This window comes from Chamaea fasciata, unplaced genomic scaffold, assembly GCF_029207755.1.
Source record: "Chamaea fasciata isolate MVZ Bird 193981 ecotype frontalis unplaced genomic scaffold, bChaFas1.0.hap1 SCAF_3, whole genome shotgun sequence".
Classification (NCBI taxonomy): domain Eukaryota; kingdom Metazoa; phylum Chordata; class Aves; order Passeriformes; family Sylviidae; genus Chamaea; species Chamaea fasciata.
The window spans coordinates 15,409,674-15,421,930 of NW_027094088.1; the positions used below are offsets into that span (position 1 = coordinate 15,409,674).

The following is a 12,257-nucleotide window of genomic DNA, read 5'->3' on the forward strand; positions in this document are numbered from 1 at the left end:
GTTAAATACTGAGGGATTTCCTTTAGTTTCACCTGATATCTAATAATTTTGCTTGATGCTAATACTGTATTAGAAGAAATGTAAAATACTCCTTCTGTACTCATCCTTTCAGTGCTTTAGAAACCCTTGGTAGTTTATAAACCTTTATACATATTTTATAAAGATTTTATAAATATCTGATTTCTATACAGCTCTGCATGGATTCCTTTAGATGCCTCTTGCAGGAAGGGTAGCCCTAGTCAATTTTAGTGTTCCTAGAAGACAGCCATTATATACTTTATCATCTTTCTTTCCATTATTTTAAAAACTTTCCCTGCTGTACCAAAAGAATTTTGATGCATGGGATATAAACAGAAGAATGAGTTCTAAATACAGCTGCCCAACACATTTATACTATACAGTACTGTTCCTGTTTTCCACTCTCTTCCCAGTAAGCCCCCAAATCACATTTATTTTGTGACTGGTACTGAGGTGATGCTCTCAGAGTTCTAGTCTTACCCTTAAATCAGCCTAAGTGACAGTAACCAGTTCAGAATCTGTCTGCATATTTGCCAAGCTCTGCTTGTCTCTCCCACCACCTCAATTCAAACAACCTGCAATAAATTTCACCTGCCACTATTAGCTGGTTAAGCATCCCTTTTCAATTCCTTGCAAACTAGACCTTCAATCTTTTACTCTGAATAATTTAATATCAAACTCTGCCACCTCACCATCTATTCCTATCCAGAAGATCAATGATTTGTGTGACACTACATGCTGAACATGCCAAGTGAGTGGATTGCTCAGCTGTGACTGCAACCAGATGCTGAGACACCAGGAGTAAGCTCTTCCTCTAGGAGGCTTAATCCACACTGACTTCTTCTGATTTCTTGACACTGAGCTGTATCATGCTGCTGGGACAGGAGCAAAAATACAGAAATTCTTCCAGTGTGTCTCTTTGGGAGATCTACCAATGATTTTCTACTGAAGATTTTACAGAAACTCATGTGAAGCCTAATGAATCATACCAGAGGCATTTGTCTCTATCAATGTCTTGCCATGACTTGATAACCAAGTGACAAGGATGAGCTAAACCATCCCAAAATCTAGTTAAGCTATCTGTTTATCTCTGTGCATTACTGTCTGCAAAGGAGATGAAATGAGATTGAGATAATTGCAAGTACAATTTGCAGGAAACAGTGGGGGTTGGAACTACTGTGCTTAATTATTTCAGATTGAAACAGACCACACAACTATCTGTGCCAAACAGCTGTAATTAAAGTGATTTAAAATAGAGATGCTAGCTCCAAGTGTTGATTTCCAAATAAGTCTTTACACATGCAAGAGTTACAGTCATCGTTGAGTTGCAGACCTACAGCTCTACTGAGAAAAAATTACCACTATGTCCAACATGCCTGGTAATTTAAAAAAACAAGCCCACACATACACAAGCAAGTAAACCACACAAAATAATCCACCCTAATGCCCTACAAATCTAAATCCACTCAATCAATTTGACACCGATTACCAGCCCCTCAGAATAGAAGAAAACAGCAGAACACAAGTTTCAGCCTAAATTGCCTGTATTCCAGATGAGAACCCCCAACCTTTGGGCTCAGAAAGAGAATTTTAACACAACAAGCAATTGGAAATCATCAACCAGTACCACCTTTGGTTTAGTCTCCCTTTCTTTTGCTTTGATAGATATATAAAACTGAGTTAGATGAAGGTGTAACTTTACTGAAAAGGATCCAAAAGAATCATACACTGACAACACACAGCACCATGGGGTCCTGGCCAGGCTCTTTACCTGGAGCAATATATTTACCTCCTTATGGGTTTTCCCCAATTTTTCCCCCATTTCAGGGAAAAGACAGCTATTCTTCTCAATTCAAAACAAGGTTTTAACTCCTAAATTTCAGGGGCAGCCAGCTTGCACTAGAATTTAAGAAAAAGAAGAAGAAAACAGAAATTCTGATTTACCTCAAACTTTCCCTGAACTGTACCTTTGTAGGAAGAAATTCAGTATGCGTGTGGATGTTCACTGATGTAGAAATTAGAAGATATTTGCATGCAGCACAAATGGGGTCCATCTGCTTTACACACGACACGGATCACACCAAAATGACTTGGTCTGCTGATGAATCAATGGGCCTTAAAAGTTAATTTATAATGGCTATCTGGGGAAAAGTACTATACTATTGGTATGAATGAGAAAACAGAATATGAATGAAAGCAGCACAGAAAATCTCCTCAATATTTGCCTGAACACAGCATCTGTCACAAGCAGTCGGACTGCAGCTCCGCAAAGTCAAATCTTGCCTCCAATGCTGGCTTCTAAGAAGAGTCCTTTCACTCTCAGCCCTTTGAGTAAGAGGCTTCTTGACTCTAAACAGACTGCTGAATTAAACATCCAGTGATGAATGCATTCTGCAAGAATTCATCTGATCTTTCTTTAAACTTACGCACACTTCTGGCCCCAAAACATTAATTCATGTATTTTATTAGCACCGTTTATTCAGTCACTACATGAAAAATGTCTTAGCTTGCTTGTTCTAAACCTGTAACCCACCAACTTCACAGCTGCTTTCCAATGCTCTTCAGTCTGCTTTTAAAGACCTCTAACCCCTCCCATCAGAGATTAAATAGAGAATCTTGGTCTGTTTAGTTTTTCCTACTATGGAAACTGTTCCATATCCCTTGAAATTTTTGTTGTCCTTCCTGACACCTCTTTGTTTTCTTGGATAAAGTTTGTGACGGAGGAGGTACGACTGACACCGAAGAAGGCTTCAAGCACCTTGTTATCTAAAAGTCTCTCACACCTTTTCTATGTACCTCCCATGGGCATCTCCACACAGCACTCGCTCCTTCCTGTCCCTAGCTCGGCCACCTAACCCTGTTTGTCCCTCATTTAATGTTTCACCCTTTCTCTCCCTCACACGACCTCCTGTCCCTTCCTCCTCAGAGTACAGCCAGCAGAGTCCGACTGACCCCCTTCCAGCTAACTCACTCTTTTATCACACCCATGGCTGCGAGGGCAAGGCTGTTCCCACTTGGTAATTAACAGCTGCAATACAACAGAGGCAAGACTGCCTTCAGCACCATCTCTATCTGTCCTCCCACAAGTTTGTAGCTCTAGTTCCCCCATTTTCATTTTTGTAACTGCATTCTCATCAACACCACCTTCTAGAGAGAAGTTCCAAGCAGATGCCACTAACAGCTGAAAGGATGTTAAGAATTCTACTGCTTTCCAAGGATTATAGGAGCACAAATGTATCTAAAAATCTTTTCAGAACTTACAATCTTAATTAAATATGCTGCTATTCACAGATACGATCATAAGCAGGAAAAGTAATTCCAACAAACTCCATTTCTTTCCAAGAAAAGAAAAAAGTCTGTTGCGCACATCTTTTGAGACCTCTGCTGGGGGTTAGGTTTGTTCTTTCTTCCTCTAAAGAATTTTTTCCCCATAAGTTACCAAGGAGACCAAATGTTGAATACTTGAGAGTACTTAACCGAAACAAAGAGGTAGACAAAGGTGGAAGGGGGAGATAACGCAGGTAAAAGACAGAGCTTGAGGCAGCTGCGGGCTCTTTGGGCTCTTTCTTTTTTTCGGCGTTAGGGGAGAGAGAGAACAGAGAACGGCAGTTGCTGGCTGGAAGAGTTTCACTGTGGCCAAAGGAATCCAGTCCTGGGAAATCTACTATCACTGGTTCGGCCTGAATCCTGAGTATTCTCTGCCACCCGCGGGAGCTGGGCCAGTTCTGCCTCGCCTTCGGCTTCTTCGGCGCTGCTCCTCTTGCTACAGCGTGACCCTGCACCCTCTGCGCTGCCGGGACATCCTGCCCCTGCCTGCCGGGACACCCTGCCATCCCAGCTACCAGCCCGGGACTTTTCCACTGTTTCAGCTTGGTGCTCTGAGGATCCTGCAGGGACACCGAGACCAAACTGCCCTGGGTTTTGTGAAACAAAGCCCTCAAGGTTCTTGATACTGTTTTCGTTTGTTATTAATGCTGTAGTTGTTTGGTGGGGGGTTTTTTGTGTTTGTTTGCTTTGTAATATATACTAGTAAAGAACTGCTATTCCTATTTCCCAAATCTTTGCCTAAGAGCCTCTGATTGCAAATTTATAATTGAAAAAGAAAAAAAAAAAGGGTGGGGGGGTTTACACTCTCCATTCCAAAGAAAACTCCAGTTTGTTTTTTTTTATTACCTGGCAGATACCTGTCTTCCCAAACCAAGACAATCTCCTAGCTCTCTTTAAGGACGGGATCTTTTTCTTATATTAAGGACAAAGCCCATCTTTGTTTTCTTACCAAACAGAAAACCTAAGCCCTGGACAAAAGGATATTGCCTAAAATGGTCTGCAAACACACATGTGGTAAACAGGACCTAGAGCAAAGATAAGGCCAAACTCTTCCAAACACTGAATGACCTTAAACACAGTCACCATAGTACAGTTTTCATCCAAATATCATCCATGGCATGGGCCAGCCCAATTCAGATTTTACCTAAGACTGTATTTGATTCTTTGCTTCCTAGATATATGATGGAGCTTGCAATTAGGTGAAAACAGATCTCTCCTGTGCAGAACAACCCCCTTTTGTTCGTCACTTTGCTTTCACTGATTGTCAGCTGAAGCAAAGGGATTATAACTGTCTTTAACACTTCTGGATGACATGTTTTTCAGGCAGGGTTTTGGGGTTTTCTGTTATGGTTATTTTAGGGGGTGAAAGCAAAGGTGTTTTTGTTTTAAAACTAACCACTACTGATGGCATTACATAGCTGTATTCATCTTACCTTTGGGTGTGCTCTCAGAATGATCTCTCTTGGGCCCATCTGGGAGGTTTAGCTGTGAGATTTCCTCTGCATTCAGTCTAAGCCAGGCATTCTTGGGGGTTTCTTGATCTTTTGAGGCAAAGGAATATTCCAGCTCACAAGGAGATTCAAAGTTGCAGTCAAATACTGGAAAAAGAAAATGGACATGAAACACACCAGGTTAATTAAATCCAGTGTCTTCTGTGCTCGAAATTAGGTACACATACATGTGCATGCACGCTCACTTTATACTTCAGTAAGTTAAGGCTTGATTTTCTTCCATAATGAGGTAAAAAGAAATAAGGAATTCTGTAAACAGGCAAAAATGGGCCTGAAATGGGCCGCACAGGGAGGTTCATTAGAGAGGCAGCAGCACATCAAAAGGAATGCCCAAGAGCCAGTAATTCCCCTTCAGCACAGGTCAAAGGGCAGCTCAGGCTAAAGTGGGGAAAGGCATCATCTGGACTGAAAGGAAAATAGCTTAGTCAATTGATGAAATGGGACAGAAAGCCAATCTCTTCTGGGATGCTGCTTCAAATTCAGCCAGGACCATTAGAGTACAAAGACTCCTAATGTGATTCACACCCCCATGTTCCACCTCAGTGAGCACAGGTCTCTACAAAGAGAGTCACCTATTCTGGGCATATGGAATGTGCTGGAAGCCATAGGGACTGTACCCCAGAAAGTGACATTCTGACTCCAGGGTTTGAAACACCTTCCTGAGATAGCAGCTGCAACCTGACTTGCTGCTGCAAAACTTCATCCTCCAGGCAGCACAGCCAGCAACTGCCTCCAACAGAGATTTCTCTTTTTGAGATGTTTCTCTAGAGAAACCCATTATCCTGCTGGTACAGCTATGATTCACTTTCCAGCGTTCAGTTTACCATCACACCATAGTTCAAGTTGCTTAACACAACCTCCAGTGACAACCTGCAAGGATTTTACTTTTAATTGCCAAGATCATTAAATTTTCTGGAATGCCCAGTATACATCTACTTTTGTCACCACAGTCAGCACTCAACACAATATTCAGTAAGATAAAGAAATTATTTTAGAACTAACTCAGTGTTTCTGAACAGGCTAGATCCATTTGAAAAAGCCCAAGGAAAAAAAATACAGCTGCTCTACAGAGTATTCTGCACCATCTTTCTGTTTTGCTGTACTGTCCAGGTGAAACAAATAATCTGAATTGACATTAGCGCAATTAACTGATTTTTTAAAACTTCAATTACATTCTCTGCTAAACATCTAATTTCTTCTTCATGGGCACAGATTTATGTAGTTCAGCCTATTCTCCTGGTGATAAAATATTTTCTAATCTGAAGGTTAATATTGTTGCCCTCTTGCCGTACTTTTCCCTTCTAATTTCCCTTTTTAACAGCAAGCTGGAAGGAACAGAGTCTTTTTTCCAGTTTATATTTGATTTTCCTAATCAAGTACTTTATCATTCACTCAGCATTTTAAATACTTCACAACACCAAGGAAACCATATAACATAAGGAGTCCATTTACACCACTAGCAGCAGTAACAAGGATTACAGACATTTCCTTAAATCCGAATGCACAAGCCCCATCTCTCTCCAGGCCTCTAAGTTATCAATATAAATTTCATGATACATGAAGCACACTTCAATTTAGGCAGAAGGGAACTGTGGATATATTCATGCAGTTTACTACTGCAATATCATACCTAAACCTCAGACCACATAGTTGTAGTCCCTTAGATGGCCTTTAAAATAAAAAAAAAAAAAAACCCAAACTCAAACACCAAGAAACACACCAAACTTTTTTTTTTTTAACTCCATTAAGTGTTAGGAGTCTATTAAACTTTTTACCTAAGCTCAGATGGACAAAAGAGCAACCAAACACTCAACTATAGGTTGAGAACATATATTATCCTTACCAGTCACAGGGAACACCTTGAGCAGTGTTTTAAGGCTCTGTCAAAAAAAATTTGGAGGAGAGAAACACAGCTCACACAAGGATTTTTTTGATGGAACTCACTGGATGACAAGTGGGAAAGCCTATGCCAAGGACCACACACAGCAAGAAGAATCATTTCAAATCCACTATTTCATTCTTTGTGCACTTCCCAATCAATCTCTTATTTTCTTCAGCTTTCCAGCAGTTGCTGTTTACTTCCCCTCCTCTCTTGCCCAGCTTCTGGGAACAGAAGCCTTTGTGCTCTCTAACCCTCTTGACCCAAGCAGAGAAGCCCTTCATGGATATCCACAAGGCTCTCTCATTCTCCTCCTGGCTGTCTGACTGTGGTGTGACAAGCACTCAATAGCCAGCTCTGCTCCCCACTTTGGTCTCACTTTCCAGAACCCCCATCTCAAAAGAGAGCTATCAATCAGTTGTAGAGCCCTTAACACAGCAAGCCTCTGACCTACAACTGGTACAACTTAATAGGGGAATGCGATTAAATACCAGTCACTGGTCATCACCAGTGTTATGACCCCTGCAGACAGCTAAAGCCTCTGCCTGAAGCAGGGAAAGTAAAAGAAGAAAAGGCAAGCAACAATGCCATTTCCTTCCCTTGCAACGAATGGCCTACAGTGAGCGGGCATGATCTAGCATGCCTGCTGTGGTCACACTGAATGTCCGTCACAACAGGTTGTTCCTTGGAAGAGAGGGAGGCTACTTGGCTCACACATCCCACAGTGTCTGTGATTCAGTGGAAACACACTTGCAACTTTTACATGATTCAACGGTTGCCTCACATCACCAGAATATTGGTACTTTTATAAGCTCTTATTTAAATTAGTCCTGTATCAGACACAAATTTCAGTGCTATTATCCTATTCAGTACAAAGAAATGATGACAAAAAAATGCCATCTGATGCAACACAGAAAAATCTATGCAAACAGCATCCAGTCTTCCAAGGCTAACATTAACTTCCTACCCCCAGGTTTTCCTTCTTTCACAATGTCCTTCACTATCGACATTGTAATATACCTCATAAAAAAAGAATTATATACATTTTTTTTTCACTGAGAAGCTGGTCTTGGTGTGTTAGCTATTACAAGACCACATAAGCCACACTTGCAAATACAAAACCTACATAATACTTGAATTGCTGCCACAAATCATCTGCCATTTTTTAGACCTCTGCATAAAAAAATAGTGTTTCTCTTTCCTTTTTCACTTTTGTCTTAACATTTAAAGGCTATACCGAGTTTATTGTTTTCTTGCCCAGTTAAGCACAGGAAACAGTAGTCATGTGCCCTTGGGAGCTGGATAAAGACCATTCTGCCTTTTTTTAACTGAAAAGCTAAACACTGCAGGAAAGGCAATTAAAATGAACACATCTTCTAGTGGTTATTTTTTTAAACCCACTATCAATATGAATTTACTAGATACAGAGCTTTTGGACTTGAATACTGTGCCTAGTCAGTAAAGTGGGGTGATTTTTTGTGATTTCTGATGATTTTCTAGTAGAGGTGTCACAGAGATTTAAACCAAGTACAGGCATTTATGTTAGAGCTATACTGACACTACAGATCCTAAATGCTCTATAGGAGTTTAAGTTCCATTTTGAAAAAAACAGCAAAGTCTTCTTAAATAATAAATGAAAGCCCCCAGAATGGAACAAAGAACTCTTTGTCCAACAATCTCTTTTATCTACAACTGCTGGGCATGAGAGAGGCAGAAGAGATAATTTATTAGAAGTCTATTTCATCATCATTACACCTTTAAAGAAGAAACAAAAGTGATGCTTATAATCAAAATAAGATAAAAACCTGTTTAAGAAAGGCTGTAGATCTAAATCAGTTCAGCTTTTAGTATGTAAAAAGATAAGAATATTAACCACAGACTGAAAAGTCAATTAAGCTACTCTTCAATTAAAAAGACATTGGAATCTGTGTATGTCCGATTATGTTAGAATCTTGTGAGTTTTTCAATTTATTTATTTTTTATCAACATAATTAACAACAATAATTTGTGCACAGATAACTAAAGTATCTGGCAACCACATCTGTTTCAATTAAGCTGATTAGAGTTTTCTAATAAACAAATGCCTTAAAATAGTAGCATAAGCAATACACCAAAACACAGCAATCAGTGAGAAGTAGTCTTTTACACTGCAGCAGGTCAAACTATGGATCATTCACCTTTGGGTCATCTTGGATCATTTGTGAAACCACACATCACAGAAACAAACCTTATTTAGAATCTAATATTGAGAGATAGATAAAAACAGTTCTTGTTAAGAAGCTGCTCTGATTATCCTTTCTTCAGCTGCCCAACAAAGATTAGGTTTATTGGGTCTCAACCACCTCTCCTTTCAACCACAAAAATCTTACCAGCAGGTGGTTTCCCCTTAGACTACTCCTCTCTAGTTCTACATGTGTCTGACTTTAAAAGGTCCCTTCCCCTCCTGGTCTGCTGACTCTTACAAACCACTCCTCCTCAATTACTCTCAGCGGGGCACATCTTTGAAAGGGTGTGGCTACTTTCTCACGGCACTATCACAGCCAAGGGAGCAGAGAGAGGTTCTCCGTTCTCAGCAGGACAAGCTTAGTGAGGTAAATCCTCACTGGCACCTCATCAGCTTGCACATGACTAATTTATACTACATCTACAGACAAATGCACAATGTAAAGGTCACTCACACCGATCAAGTCAGGACCACAATCTCCCTCAAGAACTCTTTCAGCAGCAACAATCACAGCAGCAGTGTAGAAACAGATAAAATATTCTTGCACAGGATGTCTTTTTTCAATACAAATATTGACAGATATTCCTTGTGGAGGAGACATAATTTAAATTGGGTAGTAGAGATCTGCTCTGCTGAGTGAGCTTTGAGACCTCCATCAATACCCACTAACCTCTATTTTACTCATGTTATAAGGCCTATAAGCTTTTAATTTATGACAGGAAAATGACCAATTGATTTTCCAGTTATTAATCCTAGTGACAGAGCCAGTTCCTAAAGCCTTCCCATTCCCTCTGAGTACAAAAGGGCACGGGGCATTCAATCTAAGGGTTTCAATTGCCTCATCAGACATTTCTAAATTTCTATTCACCAAACCAGGGTGCACATGTGGGGTGCCACAAAGAAGCCTGCAGTGATAAGTATTTCTCCCTGAAAATAGAACATAAATAGGAGACACTGTGCTGCTCTCTGGCTGTCAACTCAACCCCCCTGCTGAACATCCAGGGGGACCCAAATACAGGCCAGATCCTTGGAAGTGAGCACTGCCCTACTGGCACAAAGAAGAGGTGGAACTTCTTGCAAATTAATTCCTGGTGCTATATTTTAGCTTTGTAACTGGAGTTACAGCAGCAATTTAAAATCAGGGAATCTACCACAGGATGGAAGGGCAGAGCAAAAAAACCCAAAGGAAAATGGAAAAGGTGTTGGCAGTCACACAAATTCAAGAGCAAAAACAATTGCAGGGTTTAACTGCCTTGTTCCTGCTGAGCAAGCAAGTCTGAAGAGACAATTTCACCTATTTCCTTCCATTGCCTAGCCCTGAGAAAGCGCAAACTGCACATTTTAAGGGATGCTTAAGTCACAGGTATCCCTGCCAGGCACCCAGGGTCATACTACCCTTAGTAAAATGCCTCCACCAACAATCACTGCCTGCTCCTTTGGCTGCTGCTCCAGGAGCTGACAAATACAAGAGCAGCAGCATGGCCTGAAAGGGGACATGGGGACCTGAGGACGCACTTGAGGAACCCAACAACGTTGTACTGTTCAGCACAGCTTTGGGGTCCCTACCATCTGATGAACCTCAGTCACATGCAAGCACAGCAGTGAGATCAGCTAGGCACCACACCAGCTCCTCTCCCTGCCCTGAGACACAGCCTGTGCTCACCAGAGACCTCCTTTTAATTTCAAGCTGCTTAGCACAATTTATCTTATCACTCTCTGTATCCTTCCTCTGCACCAGCAGGTCTCTGAGCACAATGCCCTGACCTTGAAATTACTGACAAGGCTGCTGCTGTACCCTTACAGGGCTTCAAGGGCTACTCAGAGCTTGCTGCCTGCAAGAAAGAGTTCAGTGGGGCCAAATTCTCCCCAGCACCCAGGAGTAGTGACTGTTGGGCAGGGTCAAGGCAGGTAGCACCAGCACTACTCCTCCCTTCAACGCCCACCTTGAAGGAATATTGTTGCAGCAGCCCTGTGGTTAGAGTGTAGAAATGAGCCGAGACACAGACTCCTTGTTTATCACAGCATGGAAAGTGTCCTGGTTTATCCCTTTTTACAGCTCAGCTATCCTGACTCCAGCTATTCACTTACTCTGGCTTCAGCAAGCTCCTACTGCAGGTTTCCCTTGCAGCTTCTGACTGCAGGGATCAGTTTGCAGGCTCTGACTGCAGGCTTGTACCCGGCTAGACTATGACTGCATGTTCCAACAACAGGCTCTAACTGCAGACCCTGACTGACCTCACAGCACTGATTCTCTCTCCCCAGGAGTCTGCTTCTTCATGATCCTCTCCTTCCCTCTTCCTCAAGGTTCTTCATAAATCCTCCCCACACCAACTAACCCACTCCCTTTTATCACACTTACCTTTATTGGTGGTAGCTGTGACTCATCAGGGGTGAGGCTGTACTGGGTAACTAACACAGCTGTTACTTATCAGGGGCAAGGTCACCTATATTCCATTCTCCTACAGAAAACCACTCAGGTTTCCTTTGGAAGGGGCTTTAAGGCTAGATTGCTTTCTGAAGAAAAAGTTTTAGAGGAGCAGCACCCCAGGGAATATCCCAGCAACATCCTGGGAAGGGTGCTTGGGCCTGGATGCCCAGCACAGAGCAAGCTGCCTGCCACCCTGTGAAGCCCAGAGCTCTCCTCATGCCAGATGCATTTAAATTAATCCTCAGGGGAGTGAGCCACAGTGGATGGGCCACTCCCTAGAGAAAAAAGCAATAATGCAGCTATTCATTTATTTGTTAAGAAAATCATAAAAATGACAGCATCTACTTTCCACCCATCCCCTCAGTGTGCACCAGGGACTGAATCACCAAAATCTCTGACAGCTGCTTTGTTCAGTGAAAATCAAACTACAAAGAAAGGGCCAGGACTCCTTCATCAATCAATTATAAGCACAGTCTTTCAAGACAGCTACAGAGAGAGATGTGAGGAAGGGGTGTTGGGAGAACAACTAACAACAGCTCTCGTTTTCATTCCTCCTGCTCCAAGAAGTGTCAGAGCTCATTCTCCACATAAGAAATATTTGTCCACCAAGTCTCCCATGCATGTAGCAAAAAACAATACATGAAAGTGCATTTCTAATGCCAGTTCTGGCAAAAAAAAATGAAGTACTGACTAACAGCAGTTGTTAGAAAACATGCTTCAGTTGGCACAAAACAGTAGTTGGATGAACTGTCATATTTTGTCAATTTATACAAGGAACCTCTTGCATGAATTTCAAAAGATCTCTAGAGAAAATAAATACATGAGAGATGGGGAGAAAAGACATTTGTTATCTTACTGTGTGTTATTTTG

The 12,257-nt window shown here is 41.6% G+C and overlaps 1 protein-coding gene across 1 annotated transcript in view; it reads right to left on the bottom strand.

The window, feature by feature from the left end:
* The window catches only part of LOC136286208 (ALK tyrosine kinase receptor-like), a 194,556-nt gene extending 182,813 nt beyond the window's left edge, over positions 1 to 11,743 (bottom strand). The window contains exons 1-4 of the mRNA XM_066177564.1: positions 11,733 to 11,743; positions 11,195 to 11,266; positions 10,903 to 10,928; positions 4,779 to 4,943 (exon numbers count right to left, since the gene is read on the bottom strand). Coding sequence (XP_066033661.1) covers positions 4,779 to 4,943; positions 10,903 to 10,928; positions 11,195 to 11,266; positions 11,733 to 11,743 — 274 coding nt within the window. The remainder of the gene's footprint in view (positions 1 to 4,778; positions 4,944 to 10,902; positions 10,929 to 11,194; positions 11,267 to 11,732) is intronic.
* Positions 11,744 to 12,257: the final 514 nt, after the last annotated feature.